The sequence below is a fragment of the Notamacropus eugenii genome, chromosome 7 (genome assembly GCF_028372415.1).
Source record: "Notamacropus eugenii isolate mMacEug1 chromosome 7, mMacEug1.pri_v2, whole genome shotgun sequence".
NCBI lineage: Eukaryota > Metazoa > Chordata > Mammalia > Diprotodontia > Macropodidae > Notamacropus > Notamacropus eugenii.
This window is the reverse complement of record NC_092878.1, coordinates 55,312,767-55,335,930: the sequence shown is the minus strand read 5'-3', so window position 1 is coordinate 55,335,930 and position 23,164 is coordinate 55,312,767. Positions and strand designations below refer to the sequence as shown.

The 23,164-nt window shown below is 39.0% G+C and overlaps 1 protein-coding gene across 15 annotated transcripts in view; it reads left to right on the top strand.

Moving 5' to 3' along the window:
• The window catches only part of LOC140514441 (TP53-binding protein 1-like), a 130,822-nt gene that overhangs the window by 71,048 nt on the left and 36,610 nt on the right, over positions 1–23,164 (top strand). For all 15 annotated transcript variants that reach the window (XR_011970624.1, XR_011970625.1, XR_011970626.1 and 12 more), the window contains 3 exons: positions 3,375–3,605; positions 7,948–8,005; positions 10,030–10,122. Coding sequence is in view for 11 of the 15 variants with exons in the window: in XM_072624804.1 (XP_072480905.1) it covers positions 3,375–3,605; positions 7,948–8,005; positions 10,030–10,122 (382 nt within the window). In the remaining 4 variants the exon portion in view is untranslated. The remainder of the gene's footprint in view (positions 1–3,374; positions 3,606–7,947; positions 8,006–10,029; positions 10,123–23,164) is intronic.

Here is a 23,164-nt window from a genome sequence, read left to right as displayed (position 1 = left end):
TTAACCTCCTTAGGGGAATACACACACACACACACACACACACACACAAGTGTGTGTGTGTGTGTGTGTGTATGTATATGTGCGTGTATATGTGTGCTTAAAATATATATGTATGCCCCAAGGAGGTTAAAGACAAAAGAAAGGGGTGTGTGTGTGTGTGTGTGTGTGAGAGAGAGAGAGAGAGAGAAAGAGAGAGAGACAGACACACAGACACAGACACAGACACAGACACAGAGACACAGAGAGATTTCTGGGCCAAAGATTTGTCAGGAAATTGGGAATTTAGAAGAGGAGAATTCAGGAAGTGAACAGGTGGCTATTAATGTTAGAGAAGAGGATTGAGCTGTTTGCATCTTAACTAAAGGTAGATCTCATAAGGACTAGAAAGAATATACTTGTGTGGAGATTTGCTCATTTGAGAACAGTGTACAGATATACCCACTGAATAGGATACGATAGAGAATGATAGATGTGGCATAGAAATACAGATAACAGTGGAGGGGACTGCAAAACAAATGAAAAGAAAGACTGGATTGATAATTCATGACCTCAGATATTTGTAGAACATTGTGCAGGGTGTGGAAAATAATAAAATTGAGATCTTAACACCAGTAAATAAACACAGTCTTATAGATATAATCTAGATTTAGTTATAGGATATAACATATTTGGGGGAAAAAGTTAACTAGGCTGGACAGTAAGTTAGCAGTACCTCAGCTTCACAGAGGAGTGGCATTTGAATTGGGCTTTCTTTATTTGCTTTACCAATAGTTTAGCTTTTCACAAGATGGAGAAAGTTCACAGGAATCTTACTCAGATTCAGATTTAGATGAGCAAGGTAGAATTGATAAATGAAGTAGAAACACTGAAAACGTTGATAGAACATAGAACATCTTAGAATTACCAGGGAGAGAACACTCAATGGAATATCATATGTAACCTAGACTTGAGGAGAATTAGATTGGAAGAAGTTTGGTGAAGATAAGTATACTGTCATGGATTGACACCCACTGAGCAAAGTCACTCAATTTAGGAGAAATAGGAAATGAAGAACAAAAATTTTTAAATAATTTTTTTCAATCCATAAAACTATTTTCTTCCTGTTCATCCCCCCACCAAAAAGACAAGAAAAAGAAGACCCTTGTAACAAAGATGCATAGTCAAACGAAACAACTTCTCACATTTGTCACGTCTAAAAAATATATGTCTTATTCTTCTACCTGAATGCATTAGCTCTCCCGTCTTGCTTCATGGCTGGTCATTGAGCTCGTTAGAGTTTTTAAAAGGTATGTGTGAACAATCTTGATGAAGAAGATAAGGAGGAGAAGCCTCAGACAGCAGTGTGACTTATAGAGAACTTACTGATTATGGAATGAAAAGAGGGCATACCAAAAATGGAAACGAGGCTGTACAAAGGAATCGCTTAGTTCTGTAAGAACAGGGAATGCAGGCAGCTTGTCAGGAATGTTATAGAGGACTGTTATGCTTTAGGCAGGAAATTTTATTAAATGATCTATTTAGTTTCATTTTGTAACAGTAATGCTACTTTTATGCAAATTGTAAAATACTGAACGTTTTGTTGCTCTCACAGTTTAAGTGTATTTTGGAGACTCTCTCTTACTTAGACGGGATGATATTAGGTCTGTCAGTGTAATCCTCTTTGCTATGATTTTTTTGGGGGTGGGATTTTAAGATTTAAATAATTCAAGAAAAGATCAGCTTAATTTCTTTTCCCTAATATTAATCTCCTTCTATGTGCAGGACACACTGTGCTAGGTATTTCTAAAGCCAAGGCCTCTGATTTTAGTACTTGTCTTTCCTAAAAGGTGAGAATTAGTTTGGAAAAAGGAGAGAAGAGACACTTTCTAGTGTATCTTTATAACATTAAAGACTTGCTTTGAAAAAAGAGTTCTTAAAAAGTTAACAACAAATAAACCACAAAATGAAAGAAGTTAATAGTTGGTAGTTGAATAGCAGAACAGGTTATGGGGTAGTTTCTAGGATAAAGTTGCCTATACAGTCATTGCTTAAATTCATCTATATTCATCTAAGGGTTGTAAGACAATATGGTGAGGAAATGGAAATTACGAAGGAGACATGACGCCTGGGAATGGTATGACGGGAGGAGAATTTGGGGACAAGGGAATAGAATGGTTCCCAGTCGGCCTCCTTTAAAGTTTACTCTTTTATTGCTTATTTTGTGTCTGTCTTTTTCAGAAACACCATTTCATTTCACTTTGCCTAAGGAAGATGATGTTATCCCACCATTGACCAACACAACTCCACCTTTGATTGGGCATCTTAAATTAGGTCCAAGGAGATACAGTACTCCTATTGATGAGTGATATGAAACTGACACTCTTTGAGCTAGAAACTCTGAGGTGTCATCCTTTATAAAAAGGATATCCTTAGGACCAGCGAAGAAATTGGGACTGGGTTATATCATTTATTCTTCTTGCTTCAGGAGTAAACTTTAAAGAATGTGACTGACTGCAGATCTTCATAGTCTCATTCTAGTCCCATTGAGGATCTGGTGACAATTTCCAGTTTCTTACATTTTGATAATTTTTTTGACCTTTTAAACAATATACCATTTGTATAGTAGAAGTAGACTGTGCTTGCTTTTTCACAGAAGATAATCAAGGTGTAGAGGGGAGTCAACTACCAAAAAAAAAAATTAAACATTGCTGTAATCTTGAGGGCAGGAGACTTTGCAATCCCAAAATGTAGCAGAGGGCTGGGCACATAGTAAGTGCTTCATAAATGTTTTAGTCATTCATTGATTGAGTAAGCAGCTACCTTGTGTGGAACACTGGAGAAAAGGAAAAGTTAGAATGAGCATCGGAAAAGGAGGGAGGAGAGTTTACCAGACTGCCTGAAAAGAGAGAAAGCTCGGTTTTAGGCAGGGACATTAAAGCTCACAGATGTGTTCCTGGGCAACACCATGTGCATGTCATATTTCTGCTTGACAGGCAGGGATGGTTAGGTAGCTCGCTCCTCTTCAGCAGCGCAGTAGCGTTCTACATTAATCTATTTGTTTTCTCTAGTCAGTGCTGGGAGGTAACTGTCATGCCGTCTGGAGTTTCCTGCTACCTATGCCTGATGCTGGCAGATGTGGGTTGGCTGAGGGCTCATGCAGCATCCTAAATCCAGATGTGGAAGTGGAACTGAATCCTGTTGCTCCTCTTAAGACCAGGTGTCAATGACAGCGTGTAGTTGTGGATATTTGTGACAGGATCTCTTCTAGGTACAACAGCTTGGATCTTGCAGACCTGTGGAATTGCAGAGGCAAACGGAAGACCCTGAGAGGCTGTATTTAATGTGTGTGCTTTAGTGGGGTTTTTTTCTTCTTCCTCCTCCTTCCTTTCTTTCAGTTGTGGACAGCTATTCAGAGAGCCTCTTAGCAGCCAGTGATGTCATGGCTGAAAGTTCTGTGGGGTCCAACGATGTTACTGATGAAAGTGAAAAAGGGGATTCCAGAGCTGTCCCAGAAGTGGATGAAAAATTGAGTCTGAAAATGAAACTGGTGAGCCCTGAGACTGAGGCGAGTGAAGAGTCCTTGCAATTTAGTTTGGAAAGGAAGTTATCTTTTTATGCATATCTGGGTAAGTTATGAAAAGTTTCTGGCCCCTTTGGTATTTTGTATTATTGACCCAATTAAGCGATAATCTTGGCTATTCTTAGCACTCCCTCTTTCTTTTTAAATTTTTTCTCAGTTTTATTGATGCTTTTTGTTTTTAATATCATAATCTTCTCTTAGTACATCCTTCTCCTTTCCCTCTGAATTTGCCTTAGAACAAAAATTAAAAACAATTTTTTAAAGTTCAGCAAAACTAACCAGCACACTGATGATCTCTAACAGTATAAGGATATATCATGCAAACTCCCTTTTTTTCCTAAGCAGTGTTAACAGTAGAAAGATTAGCTAGTGTGAATTTTGGGGAGAGGTGACTTTGTGTTGGGATGAATTTCCTCATTATTGAAGCACTGGGAATGCTGTCTATAATGGTTGCATTTTCATACTTTGATTTGGGTCATTAAGTAATAGTATACTAGAAGTACTAAATATTCTTGATTATTCAATCAAAAACTCCCTAGTTATTTGATAGTGAACCTGGTATGATGGAATGTGAATAAACTAGAGCCATAATGCCCTTGTGGGATGATATGGGAACATCATAAAATTAGCATGGCATCTTTCAAGGAGAAAAGACAGTATTTTCGTTTGAGACCACAAGGGAATTGAATGAGCTGAGTGGAGTTCTAGGTCAAGAGTGAATCAGTATGGGACACATGAGGACTGAGGAATTATAGTGAGATAGAACAATTTAGGATCACTTAGTATGAGACTATAGACAGTATGAGAATAGATAGTTTGCTGCTCATTTACCTTGTCTTACTCTTTTTGTATAGTTTCTTTTCCTTTGTTAGGATTTTTTTTAAAACTAGAAAGTATTTTCTGATTGGGATGTATGGAGATGTGGGTCCTAGGGCAAGTAGGCATTGAAGATGGGTACCAGGATAGAGTGGCATTGGCAGAAGGAGAATATTAGGTTGTTAGGGATTAGATGTGGCAAATCTCTGAACCCAAGAAGCCATATCAACCCTGTACTTTCAAAAGTCATAGGATCATAGAATTTAATAGTACCTTGGGTTAAATAATTTGCAACACAGGTAGTTAGTAGCAAAGTTGGAACTTGAACCCAGGCCCTCTGCCCCTAAACCTAGTGCTCTTTCTTGTTTGTTTTACACTGGATCAAAGGGTATACACAGTTTTTATCTTTTGGATATATTTTTCAAATTATTTTCCAGATTGACTTGACAACTTCCCAGTTCCACCAGCAGTGCATTAATTAACGTGCCTGTTCTCCCGTGGCCCTTCCAGCAATTTTCCTTTTCCGTTTTTGGTTCTCTCTGCCCGTCTGAAGGGTGTGGAATAGAGCTTCCGAGCTGTTTTCACTTGCGTTTTTCTTACGCTTAGAGATTTCAGGTGATTGTTGGTAGCCTAGAGTTCTTTATTTGCAGACCTCTTATTCATAGTATTTGACCATTTATTTACTGGAAGATGAGTCTTATTTTCTGTTTGTACCGATTTTCTCTGTAGTTTAGATGTCAGCACCTCATCAGAGATATTTGCTGCAGAGATTTTTTCCCCCAAATAGTTATTTGTTCTGATTCTGCCTGCATTGCTTTTGTTTGTTCAAAAGCCCTTTCAATTTTATACAATAACACCTCTCTCTTTTACTTTGTAATATTTCTATCCCGTGTTTGGTCAAAAACTTCCCTCCCTTCCAATTGTGAAAATGCCTTATCACTTCCTTCTCTGATGTGTTTAATATAACCTTTTCTGTGTTGGTTCTGCACCCATTTTGAGCACATTATGGAACATGGCTTGAAATCTTCAAATTCTCTCAGATTGCTTTCCATTTTTTCTAATAGTTGTAGAATATCGAGTCCTTAACCGAGTTAGCAGATGTGTTTATCGAACATGGTACTAATTACAGTGTTCAGTTTCTTCTGGATTCTAGTGCTGTTTCCACGGTATTGGGTCCTTGTAGGCACATGCCTTGAGTTGGGGATCTGTTTACCAGGGAAGTTTATAGACTTGAAAGGCAAAAGTTTTGAGGCCAAAGAAAAGGCTCTTGGTCACTCATTCCAGTTAACAGATTGGAATTGTACTGCAGTTCGTTGAAATCCAAGCCTAGGGCTGGAACCAGGGGCAAAATGATGCTCCAGGAGAGTAGATTTAGAGTCAAAGGACTTAGGCTTGAGTCCTGGCTCTGCTGCCTTCTACTCTAACGGTAAAATGAGGGAGTGAGACTAAGATAATCCCTAAGGTTCCTTCCTGCTCTTACTCTGTGCTCCCTTACATCATACAATAAAGAGGCTCCCTCAAGGAGCTCACAGTCTAATAGGGGAGACAGCCTGCAAACAGATGCAATATACCGGATAAACAGGAGAGAACAGAGGGAAGGCACTGCAATGGAGAAGGGTTAGGGAAGGACGTGGAGCTTTCTGCCTTTTGTTTCTACTGTCAGAGATCATAGTCACTGGAACACAAGTTAAGTCAGTCTCCATGAATGTTTGTATCTCATTTATAAACGATGAAAATAATAAAACTCATAGTTGGTAAGTAATCTTCCCTATTACTCCTCAGATTTTTCAGCTGAACTTGGATTATCCAAACCACTTTTCAAGTTGCTCACTCTTCTTCTTTTAAAAAAAAATTGTTTTTTACAAAAAGTTTTAATTTACGGAATAAAACAAGCATTTTCATAACACAGTACGGTAAAAAGAGGTGATTGTACAACTTGTTATTCCCTTTAAATATATATTGAAGTTATCATAATTGTTTTTCCTTTTTTCTTCCCTCCACTTTCCCCTTCCTCCCCTCCTCCTCCCAGAGATGGCTGCCATTAGACACAAATATGTATATAAACATAAAATCATTCTATATATACTTCTGTTTGTTAGTTCTTTCTCTGGATGCATGTGTCCTTTGTAGTGAATTTGGATATTTATAATAGTTAAAGTAACTTACTCAAAGTTGTTCTTAAAACTGTTGCTGTTACTGTATACAGCATTCTCTTGGATCTGCTCATTTCGCTCCTCCTTATCTCGTACAAGTCTTTCCCTGTTTTTCTCAGATGACCGAGCTAGTTATTTGTCATAGCTTAGTAGTATTCTATCCAAATCATATACCGTAACTACATTTTCCAGTTGTTTACCACCACAAAAGAGCTGCTATAAATATTTTAGAACATAGAGGTTCTTTTCCTCTTTCCCAGTCGTCTTTGGAAGTAGACTTAGTGGTGATATTGCTGGGTCAAAGGGTAGGCAGTTTAATAACTGTCTGTGCACAATTCCAGATTGCTCCCCGCAATGGTTAGATCAGTTCACAATTCCACCAATAATGACTTAGTGTCCCAATTTTTCTATCTCCTCTCCAACATTTGCTGCTTTCCCTTTCATTCATTTTAGCCAATGTGATAGGTATGAAATGATATTTCAAGGTCATTTTAATTTGCGTGTCTCTAATCAATAATGATTTAGAGCATTTTTTCATATGACTAAGTTGTTTTATTGTTCTTAGGGACTCCAGTTTCTATGTGGATGATTTTTATGGTATCATGACTACCATCTCAGGGAGAGGCAGAATGCGGAATAGCTAGGTCATTGAACTTGGAGTCAGGAATTCAGGAAGACCTGTATCTGAATCCTACCCCAGACACTAGTTGAGTGAACTTAGCCATGTCAGGCAATCTTTCTGAGCCTCGCCTTCCTCATCTCTGCTGCTTAGTTTTGATGATAATATTTGAGAAGTTAATATTTGTGAAGTGCTTTTCAGACTTTAAAACATTATACAAAGGTGAAATATTATTTTAATTACTCAATTTATCTTTATTTAGATCTGAGGTTCTTAACCTGTTTGTGTCATGGATCCTTTGCACAGTCTAGTAAAGCTTATGAACACCTGAAAATAATATTTTAAAATGCACAGAATAAAATATGTAAATTACAAAGGAAACCAATTATATTGAAATACAATGATTTATATTTGAAGCCAAATTAAAATTTAAAAATATTTAACTTTAAAAAGGTAGATATTAAAAAAAATGAACAAACCCCAGGTTAAGGGACCCCTGATTTAGAGATATGTAGGTGACAGTTTTAGAACCTGCAGCTAAGTAATTTCATATAATATTTTTGGTTATGTCCACTTAGTTCACAACAGTGAGGATATGGATTGTTAGGAATGGGGAATGCTTGTATTGTTAAATCATAGTTAATGATTTTTTCCTTCTGTTCCTATTCTTTATTCCTATTTCTTCCTACTGCTGAGTGGGGGAAGAAAGAGTAGAAGAATAAGGAGGTTTTTAGGTATGATACTAACTGGATTATTTCTCTATTTTTCTCCCTTCCCTCCTTGCCTGTGTTTTTGTTCAGAGCCTATAAGTGGTGAAAAGAAAAATGGATCCACTGCTGTTGCTGAGTCTGTTGCCAGGTAACCAGAGCTTGTTGCTATGCAGAGCAGTCTCATACAGAGCCACTGGTAATGAAGGAAAAGATGATTTATCGATAGTAGAAAAAAATTAAAATGAAACCTAGAAGAAAGGATTTGTAGGAGGAAAGATTGAATGTCACAGTTTTTTTCATTAATACTCTTATAAGACCAGTGTTTTGTCTGCTAATTCTTGACTAAAATGTTGACAAAAACAATTTTTAAAAATTTGCTCCAGTAATCATATTAGAATCCTCATCCTGAGCCTCTTTAGCCTTGGCGGGGCTCTAATGTGTGGCAGGAGACAGCTGGGTGGTCTTCTAGAGGGTCTTATGGGCTTTGTCCCTTATGGCTTTCAGCTGGTAGCCATTATATAAGATTGAAGCAGCTAGGTGGTGCAGTGGATAGAGCACCAGTGCAGGAGTCAGGAGGACCTGAGTTCAAATCTCACCTCAGACACTGGACACTCACGAGCTGTGTGACCTTGACCAATTGCCTCATCCTGGGTCATCTCCAGTCATCCTGATGAATATCTGGTCACTGGATTCAGATGGCTCTGGAGGAGAAGTGAGGCTGGTGACCTGCACAGGCCTCCCTCGCTCAAAACAAAGTCCAGTACAAGTCATGTCATTATCTCTCTGATGGCGTGGTCTTCTTTGGCAACGAAGGACGAACACACATTATATGAGATCATTTCTAGTGAGTGTCCCAAACTAACTGCAGTTTGGTGGTGTATCGTTCTTGATCTTGTTATTGTTGGCTCTTAGAGAAGATCGTTGGAGTTAGTGTCCCAGACTGATAGCTGTGTTGTGCTGGGTTGTGGTTGTGGTGGTGGTGGTGGTGGTGGTGGTGGTGGTGGAGCGTCGTGTGGTCTTGGCTCTTTCTTGCTATGATGCCTTGAGGGTGACAGTATCTTTAGATTCCAGCCTGTGTAGTAGAGCTTTGCCATCTGGTGGCTATCGGAGGGTATAAAAGTCTCATCTGCTACTGACTATAATACTACTGAACATTAAATTCCAGTAGCACTGCTTAAAGCATGACAGAGCAAGTTCTTTGATACAATCCTGTTCCTACCTCTTGTTTACTACATATTCTGGAAAAAAGAATTTCATCACTCTGGACTTAATATCTCTTCCTGTAAAATGAACTTAATGTTTCTGGGTGTGGTTTATATGTTACTTTAGAATTTTCTGCTAAATACCCTTTATAAATCTATAGTCTTACAGTGGAGAAAAAAACATTTGTTTTACTCTGTAGTTGTGGTATTGTATTCCAGATGTCGCTTATTGTTGGTCTGCATGTACAATTTAATTTATTTCTAAAGTTAGAGAAAACCTTAGAGTGTGGGACAGAGAGCAAGGGTGGGAGTGTAACAAAGGAAGAGATTGGAATGAAAGGAAGTGGTTGTTAATATGCGTTATTGGTGATGGTATTAGTATATGTTTATCTTGTTTTAAAAGCATACCCAAACAGATGAAAATCTTGATCTGTAGGAAAAACTAGATTGTGGGATATGGTTTCTTTACAAATAGATTGAACACAGGAGTACTTGAGCTTCTTTTTTTGTTTCTGTGTTTCTGTACACAGTAGCTCTCATAAGGTTATGTTTAGAAGAAGGATCATTCTGTCTTCTGCCTACACAAGAAGAAGTGTTGCTATTTTCGTCCATTTGTAAGATTATATAGTGCCAGTAAGAGCTGAGCACTGCAGTGGGACAGAAATGCTGTTGGATGATAGCATGGGGCTAGGGATTGTGGGATTATGTTATTGTTCCTGATGACTTTCCTCATGCAGATTTTCTTAGGCTGCATTAGGCATATAAGAAAGCTGCATCTTGGGTCAAGGGAAGAATTATGGGAGAAGAAATGTGAAGGAAGGTTATTTACCTGCGGTGCCTGAGAGATATTTCTGTTATGTAGCACAGTGCTTGATACAGTCATCACTTAGTAAAAGCTTGTTGTCTGATTGAAAGTTGTTTATTCTCGCCAAACAAATGTAGACTTATCGCTTTACTCTGTTATCCTTAGTTCTCAGAAGACAGTGTCTGTGTTTAGCCGTGTCTGTGAAGTCCGGCAGGATGATGAAGCCAAAGGCCGTGATACCCCATCAGATCTTATCAGGTAAGCATTATTTTCATAATATCTTTGCTCCCATATTAAGTCATAAATTGATTGCTGCCAGAAACTGCTATGTTCTCTCTTTGTGGTTTCCAATTTAGTTTTTCATTTGACTGTGGCATATTTAAGCCAGACTGAATCATGTTTATTTCAAAAATGATCTTTGAAAAAGAAAGGGCCCTTTCTTTTTCCTGTGGCCTTTATATTTACATCTGTTCCCATCTTTTGTTCTGTCTTCTCCAGAAGGTGGCATTCTCAGTCTTCCTCTCTCTATTGAATATTCAACCTCTCCCTATTTTTCCTTACCTCCTGCTTTTCAACATGCTTAAATCTATACCCACATCCTTAAAAAAACTTTCCCTATTCTCTCCCATCCCTCAAGCTTTCATCCTATATTTCTTTTCCCTTTCTCAGTGAAATTCTTTGAAAAAGCTGTCTGTACTTGGTGCCTCGATTTGCTGTCCTCTCACTTTAACTCCTTGAAATCTGACTTTTGACCTCATCACTCACATAAAACTGCTGTCTCTAAAGTTACCAGAAATCTCTTAGTTGCCAGATCTGAAGGTCGTCTCTGTCCTTATCCTTGACCTCTGCTGCACTTGACGTTATTGATCACCCTTTCCTGCTGGATACTGTGTTCTGTATGGGTTTTCATGATACCACACTCTGCTGGTTCTCCTCCCACCTGTCTGACCACTCCTCAGTTTCCTTTCCTGTCTTACCTATGGGGGTTCCCCAAACTTCTGTCCTAGGTCCTTTTTCCTTTTCCTCCTGTACTTTTTCTTTTGGTAACTTCATTAATTCCCATGGGTTTAACTATCATCCATATATAGATGACTGCCAGAACTACATATCCAGACCCAGTCTTTCCCCTGAGTTTCAGTCCCACGTTACCAGTTGTATATTGGACATTTCCGACTGGATATCTCATTGACACCTCAAATTCAGCGTGTCCAAAACTGAACTCCCAAACCCATCCCCTTTTTCCAAACTTCCCTCTTTTTTTTTGAAGATACTATCATCTTTTCTGTCTTCTAGGTTTGTAACCTCAACATTATTCTGAACTTTCTTACCTTTATTCGCCTCACATAACCAACCATTTGTCACATCTTGTCAATAACATCCTGGCTTCTGTGGCCCAAGTCTTTCTTTTCTCCATTCCAGTGCGTCCTGTGCACACTGATGCGAAAGTAATTTTTCTTAAGCTCAGATCTGATTGTAATTCCCCTACTTTTTCAGGTGTCTTGCTTCTAAGAGCAAATATAAACCCCTGTTTAGTTTCTTATAATTTGTTTTTAAAATTTATTTATTTTTAGTTTTCTACAATCACTTCCATGAGTCTTAGATTTTTCTCCCCCTCCCTTTCCCCTTCCTTCCCAAGATGCCATGCAATCTTATATGGTTTCTATATATACGTTGTTGTTAAGCAGATTTTTACATTAGTCATGTTGCATAGGGGAATTAAAATGAATGAGAAAACAAAGCAAAACAAAACATAACACAAGAGAAAATATTCTGCTTCGTTCTGCATTCCAATTCTATAATTCTTTTTTGGATGTGGATGGCATTTTGCCTCGAGTCCTTTGGGAATGTTTTAGGTCTTACATTGCTGTGAAGGGCTAAGTCTATCAGAAAAATTCCTCACACGCTGTGGTTTTTACTATATACAAAGTTCTCCCGGTTCTGCTGCTTTCACTCAGTGTCAGTTCATATAAATCTTTCCAGGCCTCTCTGTAGTCTTTCGGTTCATCATTTCTCATAGCACAATAGTATTCCGTTACATTCATACACCACAATTTGTTCAGCCATTCCCCAATTGATGGACATCCCCTTGATTTCCAGTTTTTGGCCACCTCAGAGAGAGCTGCTATAAATATTTTTGTACATGTGGGAATCTTTCCCATTTTTATGATCTCTTTGGGATACAGTCCTAGAAGTGATATTGTTAGGTCAAAGGGTATGCACATTTTTGTAGCCCTTTGGGCATAGTTCCAAACTGCTCTCCAGAATGGTTGGATCAGCTCACAGCTCCACCAACAATGAATTAGTGTTCCAGCTCTCCCACATCTGCTCCACCATTTATCATCTTCCTGTTCTGTCACGTTAGCCAATCTGATAGATGTGATGTGGTATCTCAGAACTGTTTTGATTTGCATTTCTCTGATCAATAGTGATTTAGAGCATTTTTTCATATGACTATAGATAGCTTTAATTTCTTCCTCTGAAGACTGCCTGTTCATGTCCTTTGACCATTTATTAATTGGGGAACCCTATTTAATTTTTAAAGCCCTTTACAGCCTGGTCCCAATCTGTCTTTCCAGCTTCAGTGGACTTCACTCTTCCTTCCTGTACTCTACAGTCCAAATGATATTTCATCCCCCATCTCTGTTCCTTTTTTACATTAGATATTTTTCATACCTGGAATGCATTCTCTTCTCACCTTTGCCTCAGGGAGTCCTTTTTCTATGAGATGCAGCTCATGCAGTCCTTTCTGTATGAAGCTTTTCCTGATCTCCCCAACTACTAATTCTCTCTTTCCCAAATCTTACATTTAATTAATTTTTATATATTTGCTTTTATTCATTTTATATTTATGCTTTGGATACTTATATGTACCAGGTATCCCAAAAGTCTTAGTGCAGTTTTGAGCTTTTGTAGCTTGAAACTGCACTAAGCCTTTTGAGATACTCTCCACTGTCTCCTCTTTAGAAGGCAAACTCTTTGCAGGAAGAGTTGTTTTCATCCTTTGTACGGGTGTCCCAACTGTCTCATATAATGAATAGCTTGTAGTGATGCTTAACAAGTGGTTGTTGATTAATGATTTGCTGAGGCAGTGTTCCAAACATGTGTGTAGGTGTAGCACATTGGTATTGTTAACCTTGATGTCAGAGAGCCAGATTCATTTTGACACGGCTCAGTCTCCATAAACTTTTTTTTAATATTATGAAACTTTTCATTTTTACATGTAGTTGATTTAACTTAACATTATACCTTCAAAGTTCGTGTACAGCAACCAGCACAGTGACACAGCTCTTATGTATCGTCATCCTTTATCTGTTGGCAGTGCACGTGGGAGATCTGCCAAGCCTCTGTCAAGATCTGACAGACACTAACCCCAATTTGGTCTGGTTTGCCAGTATCATTTTATGTAATCACTTCAGTGCATTTACTGTCGGTTGGAGTGGGTCTGAATGTTAGTGAATTGTTTTTATGGATTTTCACTTGAACTTTATTTTCATTGAAAAGGGTGTGTGTATTTGTTTTTTATTTTTTTATTTTTTAATGTTTAACAATCACTGCCATACAATTGAGATTTTATCCCCCCACACCTACCCCCACTACCCCCCTCCCTCCCCACGACTGCATACAATTCTGTATAGGTTCTACATATACTTTCCTATTGAGTATATTTTCACCATAGTCATGCTATGTAGTCAGACTAAAATAAATGAAAGAAATCATATCACAAATCAAAACATGATACACAAAAACATACACATACACAAACATGATCTGCTACATTCTGCGAATGACTTCCATATTTCTTTCTCTGAGTGTGGAAGGCATTTTGCCTTGAGAACCACCACTGGAATTTTTTTTTTTTTAAGAAGTTCTTGCGTTATTACGAAATTCCAAGTCTACCAGAAAAAACTCTCGCACACTGTGGTCGTTGCTGTGCACAAAGTTCTCCTGGTTCTGCTCCTTTCACTCAGCATCAGGTCATATAAGTCCTTCCAGGCCTCTCTGAAGTCTTCTTGTTCATCATTTCTTATGGCACAATAGTACTCCATTACATTCATATACCATAATTTATTCAGCCATTCCCCAATTGATGGACATCCCCTTGACTTCCAGTTTTTGGCAACTACAAAGAGTGCTGCTATAAATATTTTTGTACATGTGGGGACCCTTTCCCATTTTTATGATCTCTTGGGATGCGTGTATTTGTAAAGGAGTTGTACTTGGACAAATTCAATAACTTTTGGCATTTGCTTCATGCCCCTACCCTCCGGAGGGTCTTGTGCTTTCCCAGAAGGTTAACTCCATAGTTTGAAAAACTGTGACCTATAACTGTATCTGAGAACTTCTGTCCTGATCAGATAGCCAGTGTGTGTTCATCCTTCGTTTCCAAAGAAGACCGTGCTATCAGAGAAATAATGACTTTGTTTTGAGTGAGGGAGGGCTGTGCAGGTCACCAGCCTCACTTTTCCTCTGGAGCCATCTGAGTCAGTGACCAGATATTCATCAGGATGACTGGAGATGACCCAGGATGAGGCAATTGGGGTTAAGTGACTTGCCCAAGGTCACACAGCTAGTGAGTGTCCAGTTACTGAGGTGAGATTTGAACTCAGGTCCTCCTGACTCCTACACTGGTGCTCTATCCACTGCACCACCTAGCTGCTTCAATCTTATATAATGGCTACCAGCTGAAAGCCATAAGGGACAAAGCCCATAACTACCCTTTAGAAGACCACCCAGCTGTCTCCTGCCACACATTAGAGCCCCACCAAGGTTAAAGAGACTCAGGATAATAAAGCTTAATCTACTCTCAGTAAAATCCAAATCCTTTGCCTGTCGTTATTCTGTCTGACCTGTGAAGTCTTATCATGCTAGCTGTCATAGATGGCCATTATCCATCCTTTTACCTACCTTGCCTGCTAACCCCTATAAATAGACTCTTTTATTTCTTTGAAGTTGCTTTTCTGTCTTTTTAAAATTAAATTATTTTTTTGATTCAGCAAAAATCCACGTCCTGCCTGTTTCCCCTCTCCTTCTTCCCCCATTCCTCTTGAGAATGAAATTAACATCCCCCTTAAAAATGAGCTGCAGAACGAGATAAACAAAGCAGATGAATTAGGCACGGCCCGCAGAAGGGGAGAACACGGGTGTGTTTCCTCGCGCACTTGGAGCCTTTCGCCTGTTCACCCTTCACTGCTTGTGTTTCATTATTAGTTCTCTGGAGTCGTGGCTGGTCATTGCGTTGATCTGAATCCGTAAGTCTGTCAGAGTTGTTTGTCCGTATGGTAATGTTTTCATTGTATAAGTTGTTCGGGTCTTGTTTTCTTTACATCATTTTATACAAGTCTTCTCAGGTTTCCCTGAAACCATTCACTTTATCATTTCTTATATAGCACAATAGTACATACTATATTTTCTCAATTACACGGAAAAACAATGTTTAGCATTCGTTTTTTAAAGTTTTGAGTTTCAAGTTCTCTGCCTCTCTCCCTCTCCACCCCCTTCATTGAGGAGGCAAGCGATTTGATAATGGTTATGCGTGAACAGTCATGCAAAGCATGTTTCCATATTAGTGTATCATACTAGAAAACAAGAAAATTCATGCTGGAAATAAGCATGCTTCGGTCTGCATTCAGACTCCATCAGTTTTTTCTCTGGAGATGGAAAGCATTTTTCATCATAAATCATTAGGAATTGTCATTGTCCTGCTGAGAATAGCTACGTCATACCAGCTGATCATCGTACAACGTTGCTGTTACTGTGGACAATGTTCTCCTGATTCTGTTCAATATACTTTGCATCAGAAGGGATACACTGAAGAAGGGTCAAGAGCTAAAATTATAAGAGGAAGTGTAATAGGACCAAATACCACGTCTTACTCTCAGCTTCTTAGGTCCAAGATGAGGAGACATGGCTAGATACCAGTTCATCAAAAAAATATCTAGGAGTCTTACTCTTAATCAGTATTCTTAGATATTTAAATAGACCTGTGATGTCCATCAGTTTGGAGTTCCTTCACTTCATATCTCAACCTATTCATGTTTGCCTATTTTTATCCAAGTCCTCCTAGAAGTTCACCATAGGAGTTCTATCCCACATTCTGGAGGCATTCTTCCCTTGGTCCCTACATCTTGAGGATTCCAATGGAGCAGTCTGGCTCTCTATGTGTCATCCCTCATTTTTCCCACTTCGTAAGAGGATTCAAAAAACTACAGTATGATTCAGCATTGTGACATAAATGCCATGAAAATTAATGGAGTCTTAGACTTCATTAAAGAGATGCCATTTCTAAAAGTAAGGAGTTAGAGTCCTGTTGTCCTCTCTTCTGGTCATCAGCCTACATTTAGAAATGATGTGTTCAAATATGAGTGTCATGTTTTTGGAAGGATGTTGGTAAACTGAGAAATATTTTTAGCATACTGGATAGTGAACTATCCTTGAAACCAGGAATAACAGGGTTTAAGACCACCTCTGTGGACGCTGGGCAAATCACTCTTTTAATGCTCTAGACCATTTTGTGAAGACTGTAAATCACGGAAAAGATGCAGATTTATGTAGTTCAAAGCATTTTCCTTTCCTGGCAGTTGCCTGAACTAGTGAAACCATAGAAACAGTCCCTACCCCTATTAATAAACTTATGGGCACCATATCAGTTGAGGGGACTGAGGATGTTTACCTTGGAAAAGAGGAGACTCACGGAGGACATGATAAGTGTCTTCGAATATTTGAAGCATTTGCACTGTTAAGCTGTATGGGACTTGTTCTATTTAGCCCAGAAAGTAGAACTACCTAGGGACAATGTGTAGATGTTGCTCCCCCCCCCAAAAAAAATGAGATTTAAACTAGAAAATAAAAATTATTTAATAATATGGACTGTCTTCGAACACAGTAGTATGTTTCCTCTTATTAGAGATCATTAAGCAAAAACTGAATGATCATTTGCCAAGTATGTTATAAAGAGAATTATTTTCAGACTTGGGTTGGTCTCCTAAATGATTGCTGAGAAGTGTCTTCCAGCTCAGGTTCTGTGATTCCTTCTGCTCATCCACAACCTATCATTTTGTCAGTTCCTCTCAGTTCTGTGTCTGCATCATCTTGCTTTCCATTCCATCGAAGGTTCTTTGTACCATGGCCCTGCGCTGTTATAACGGCCTCCTTAGCTCTTCCCTACTTACCTCCTTTAGCCCGGTGATAGCAGATCCAAGGCATGGTTCTAATTGTCATTCCTCTGTTCAGAAACCTTTTACAAGAATTAATTATTCATAGAACAAGTCATAGACTTCGTATTAAAGCATTAGAGGTCCTTGACTTTTTATTCCCAACCTATCACTATTGTCTTATTGAACCCTGTATTGCAATCAAGCTGGCCTAATTGAAATTTCTCCCTTTCTCGCATTCCCACCCATCACAGTTTTATCCTTTCTTGGGAGTCTAGTTCACATGCCATCTTTTCTACGAAGTCTTCTTGATCCCCAGCTATAAAAATTTTTCCTTCTACTTTGCTCCTCTAACATTTTGCCTGAAGTTCTCCTTATCACATTTTGTTTTCATTATGATTGTATACATCCCTTATTTCCCCTACTTGATTTTAAGCGCTCTGCGTTCACAGAAAATAATTTGTTTGTATTTGTATCCTTCATGGGAACTAGCCCAAATGAGGACTTAAATATAGATTTAATTCAATTAGTTATTGTATCCTCTCTCTTATATAGTGCCTTTCTTTGAAAAAGAAGTACCCAGCAACTCAGGTATAAAAAACTTGAAGAATCATGTGAACATTCAACGTCTCATTCTAGGCCATCCTCCCCAGAAAGTAGAGAATTCATTTGGATGCTATATTTTTGATTGTTTGGTTACTGAAACTAGAGCTGCTATGTGAGCATTGAAATGAATATGTTTTCATTGCTTTTAGCTCCTCTAGATTTTTTTTGTTTGTTTTATAGTATCTTCAGAGACGTGTATGTTCTGCATCCTTTGATTTCAAGTAGGAATACTTCCGAGAGTCTTATTCCTCAGAACAGTACATTTGGTTTTGCTGGGATTTGTTTCTTATCCTTCAGAAACATTCTGTCACCCTGCATCTGTCTCTGTCTCTTTAAGTGGTGGCAGGATTACTTGCTTTGAAAAAAACTGTCCATTTTTATAGCATTCAGAGTGTATGTCTAGTTTTTACTAAAAATTCACAAGTATGGAATTTCGCTTTGTCTAATTTTACCACTGGAGAGCTCAGTTTTTGAGCCTGAAAAATGAAATTAACATAGTAGTACTTATCAAAAAGAAATTGCAGTTTGAATCATCATCATTAATAAGCATTTATTAAGCACTGAATATGTACTGGGCACTGTGCTGATCTTTGGGATTATAAAGGACGACAAAAAATACAATTCATGCCTACTAAGAGTTCACATTGTACTGGAAAAGACAATATTAAAACAACTATGTGTGTATAACGTGTATGAATGTATATGCACAAGTACGTATGTGTGTATCTACGCACACAGTGTAGATGGGAGGGAATGCACTAGAGTGGGTGACAGAGGGAAGGAGAAGGAGACCAGGAAAGTCCTTTTGAAGAAGATGGGGCCTGAGCAGAGACTTAAAGGAGGCCACGTAAACCAGTACACAGAAGTGAGACAGGAGAACATTCTAGGCAAGCAGGAACGCTGTTGAGAAGGCATAGCGTCAAGATTGTGTCATGTCTGAGGAAAAACAAGGAGACCAGTGTCACAGTGTGCTTGAATATGTGAAGAAGGATACATGTATCCTGTAAGTCTAGGAAGGCGCTGGTTAGGCTGTGGAGGGCTTTAAAAACTAGACACCAGATTTTTGTGGCATCTTGTAGGCAGTAATAGGGAGCCACTAGAAAATATTAAGTAGGAAACTGATGTAGTCAGTTTTGTCCTTTAGAAAGATCAGCTGAGTGGAGGATAGACTGGAAGGGGAGAAACTTGTGCTAGGGTTACTGACAGTGGCTTTTGCAAGAGTGTGAGGTAATGACTTGAATACGTGTCAGTCAGTAAGTACCAAGTGCCTTTTTACGTACCAAGCACTGTGCTAATCGCTGGGAATATACAAAAAGGCAAAAGAAAGTCTGTGCCCTCGAGGCCCTTACAATGTAATGTAAACAGCAAGCAGACAGATACGTACAAGGAAGCTGTGTGTTTGTCCTTCGTTGTGAAGAAGACCATGCCATCAGAGAAATAATGACATGACTTGCACTTGACTTTGTTTTGAGTGAGGGAGGGCTGTGCAGGTCACCAGCCTCACTTCTCCAGAGCTGTCTGAATCCAGTGACCAGATATTCATCAGAATGACTGGAGATGACCCAGTATGAGGCAATTGGGGTTAAGTGACTTGCCCAAGGTCACACAGCTAGTGAGTGTCCAGTGTCTGAGGTGAGATTTGAACTCAGGTCCTCCTGACTCCTGCACTGGTGCTCTATCCACTGCACCACCCGGCTGCCCCCTTACAAGCAAGCTGTATGCAGGATAAAAAGGGCATCAGAGAGGGAAGGCATTAGAATTAGAGATTCTTTGGAAGATGAGATTTTATTTGAGACTTGAAGGAAGTGAAGGAAACCTTGGGTAGACATGAGAAGGGAGAGCAAAATACCTAGATCTGAGAGATAGGGAATGTCTTGTTTGTGGAACTAGGATTGAAGAATATGTGAACAGAGTGAGGTATGAGACTAGAAAAATGGTGAGTTATGAAGAGCTTTGAATATCCAACAGAGGATTTTGTATTTGATCCTGGGGGTAATAGGGAACCTCCTTGAGGTGGGGGAAGAGGCATGAGGGTGGGAGGGAAAGGGGAGTGATATGGTCAGACCTGTGCTTTGGAAAAAATCATTTTAGTGGCCAGTTAGAGAATGGATTGAAGTGAGGAGAGACTTGAGACAAGCTGACCCACAATAATCCAGGCATTAGACGATGGGGGCCTGCACCAGGGTGTTGGCCGTGGCAGGAGAAGAGAAGGGGGCGTATTTGAGAGATGTTGCAAAGGTGAAATCGACAGGCTGTGGCCACAGTTTGGTCGTGGGAGAGGACAGGGGAGAAAAATAGTGAGGATTCCAGGATGATTACTAGATGCTGCCCTTGACAGTAATAGGAAATTTGGAGTGGGGAGGAGTTGGAGGGAAAGATGATGAGTTTGGTTTTAGATGTGTTTAGTTTAAGATGTCTACTGAATAGCCAATTTGAGATGTCTGTAAGGCAGTTGGAGCTGCGAGATTAGAGATCAGCAAAGAGGTTATGACAGGATAGGTAGATTTGGAAATAATCTGTATAGAGATGATAATTAAGTCCATGAGAGTTAATGAGATCAACTGGTGAAGTAGTATAGAGGGAGAATGGAAGAAGGCCCAAGAACCCTATGGGACACCTACAGTCTGAGTTTGATCTAGAAGAGGATCCAGCAAAGGAGCTTGAGAAAGAGTTGGTCAGATAGGTAAGAGAAGCAGGAAAGAGTGGTATCCCAAAAACCTAGGGAGAAGAAAGTATCAAGAAGGAGAGAGTGTTCAACAGTGTCAAAGGCTGCAGAAAGATCTAGGAGAAGGAGAATTGAGAAAAAGCCATTGGATTTGGCAATGAAGAGATTGATTGTAACTTTCAATGGAGCAGTTTTACTGTCATGATGAGGTTGGAAACTATATTGTAAGCCATTAAGAATGAGAGGACATGAAGTAGAGGCACCTATTGGCTATGATCTTTTCAAGGAGTTTAGCCTTAAAGGGCAGAAATTATAGGATGATATTTATCAAGGATGAAAAGATCAAGTGAGGATTTTTTTCAGGATGAGGGGAGACCTGGCATGTTTTTAGACAGTAGGAAAGGAGCCAGTAGACTGAGAAAGGATGCAACCTGTTAAAAGAGATGATACAGAATAGGATCGCTTGAGTGAGTAGATGGTGTTAGTCATGGTAAGGAGTAAAGCCACTTCTTCACGTGAGATAGCAGCGAAGGGGGAGATAGTGGTAGAAAACATCTGAGTGATAGGAGATGAGGATGAGGGATTGGTGTGAACTCCAGTTTTTTCTGGAAAATATGAGGCAAATTTCTCAATTAGGGGTGCAGGGAAAGGGGAAGCCATGGGAGATCTGAGGAAGGTTGAAAAGATTTGGAAGAGCTGTGAAGAGTGAGATAGTGTATTGATAAGAAAGTTAAAGAATAATTTGCATAACAGCAGTCAGGGCCCAGCTGAGGTTGTGTAACATAAATTTTTAGTGTACTCAACCAAAATGATTGCACGTGTGATTTTCTACACATTTGTTCAGCAGTACACGTGTAGAAGCAAAGGGGGCAGATGACGGGAGTTATCTAAGATCATGACCTTGTGTGTTAAGTATGAGTGTGAGAAATTGAGGATGACTTGAGAGGATGGTGGTGTTGACAGCAATAGGCAGGCATGAGAGACTAGACACCGCACAGATGTTCGCAGTAGAAGAATGTTAGGAAGTCATGAACTTATGTTTAAGGATAGAAGAACACGAGGAAGAATATTCTTTAGGACGAGAATCTAATACTTAATGAGCAGAAAATCTTTTCTCATATATATTGATATCTTCATTAGCTTTCATAGTTTCTTTAAGTCAACTTTAAGAATTCCTAAACACCGAGATTTAGGTGAGTATGTCTATGTGGCTAAACCGTGAGGCTGTTAAAGAGCTTACTTATTTTTGATAATTCCAGTATTAATTTACTTGGAGAATCCTACGTGAATTCGTTGATTTTTATGGGCTTTAGTTTCCCAGTCGATAAGATCAGAATATTACGAAGGTTAATGTATTAATGAACCTGTTATAACATCTCCGAGCAAGTGTCACGAAAACAATAGACGTGGCATCTTGTTTGAACCGTCATTTGGCGCTCCCGCTGTCTTTACTGCCTTTTTTTCCTCCGATATTAAAGCCCTGAAACCTGAATGCAGCAATGCAGGTGAGATACCATTAGAGTTACAGGAAGAGTTCTAGCTTCAGTCTGTGAATCTCTATGCAGTGCCTTTGTTAAAAAACAAAAACAAAACACTGTATAAATTAGGCACTCAATTGTAATGTTCATTTAGGGCACATGCATCTTGTGGCTTCAGTATTTTGTACTAAGATGCAAAAAATTCTTTTGGTGTTAGAGAAATTGATAGTTGAATGGGGCTGAGTGTCCCAAAGGTATTTTATCCAAGTTATACAGATATCTAAAGACAATGTCATTTTTCAAATCCCACCTAAATATAGCACAGAATTAGAGCGATACTGGTTATGTTAGATAATGATTTGTCTACACCTCTGATCTGATGGCTCACTAGAATCATTGTTGAATATGACAGTTATCATTTGAATTGATGGCCTGAGGGTTCAGGATGCCAGCAGGACAGTCCATGTGAATTCTTCCATCTCATCTCAGCAAATTAATGGGAAAGGTTATTATATATAAAAAGACACACTCTGCCATACATAGGAGCAATTCTCCAAAATAACTAAGTCCTGGAACAGATAACTTCAGACTCTGAAGTCCATTGTTGGAATAGTGCATCTTGGATCTTAGTCAAAATACGACTAATGTATTAGCAAAAACCTACATTGGACATTAACTAGGAAACTTTTTATTTTATTTTTAATCATTACTGCCTCCATTTGTACAGTTTAGGTATTACACTTGGTGTTTAGTCGTTGGTTGATGTTCACTTGTTTTTAAATATCGTATTGTCCAGGTGTACCTAATGTCTGATTTCTGGTTTTTCATTTACCTTTTCAAGTCTCCTTCGCTGCTGCCAGAAATAATTAAGACTGATGTCCCCATTTACTTATGCCATTTAGCGAAGCCAAGAATATAATTTGTTTGCATAATTGTGGATCTCCATTCACTACCTCTCAAAAAACAAACATAAATGTCTTTCATACTGTCGGGAGATGAGTTGAATAGTCATGGGTCGTTGAAGTAAATAGATGTAGAGGACGAAAACAAGAAAACAAACCAATAGTAATATAACGTGGATTCGGATCTCTGTGCAGTTCCTTAATGATGGTTCTTGTACCATGTACCCAAACTTCCCAGAGGGAATAGTACAGCAGTGTGAATCCCACTTAATAAGTATCTGTGAAGAAAATGGGTGACTGAACCACTGAAGAAGAGTTCTCTTCATGGCATTTTATCTCATGAATGCAACTATTGAAACAGTTAGGTCACTTTTCTCACTTATTATTTACACTATTTCTATTTCACGTCAAACCAGCAGGTATTTCCTGAGTGTTGTGTGCGAGGTCCTGTACCAGCTACTGTGAAGAGTAAAAAGAAATGTGAAACGTAGGCCTTGT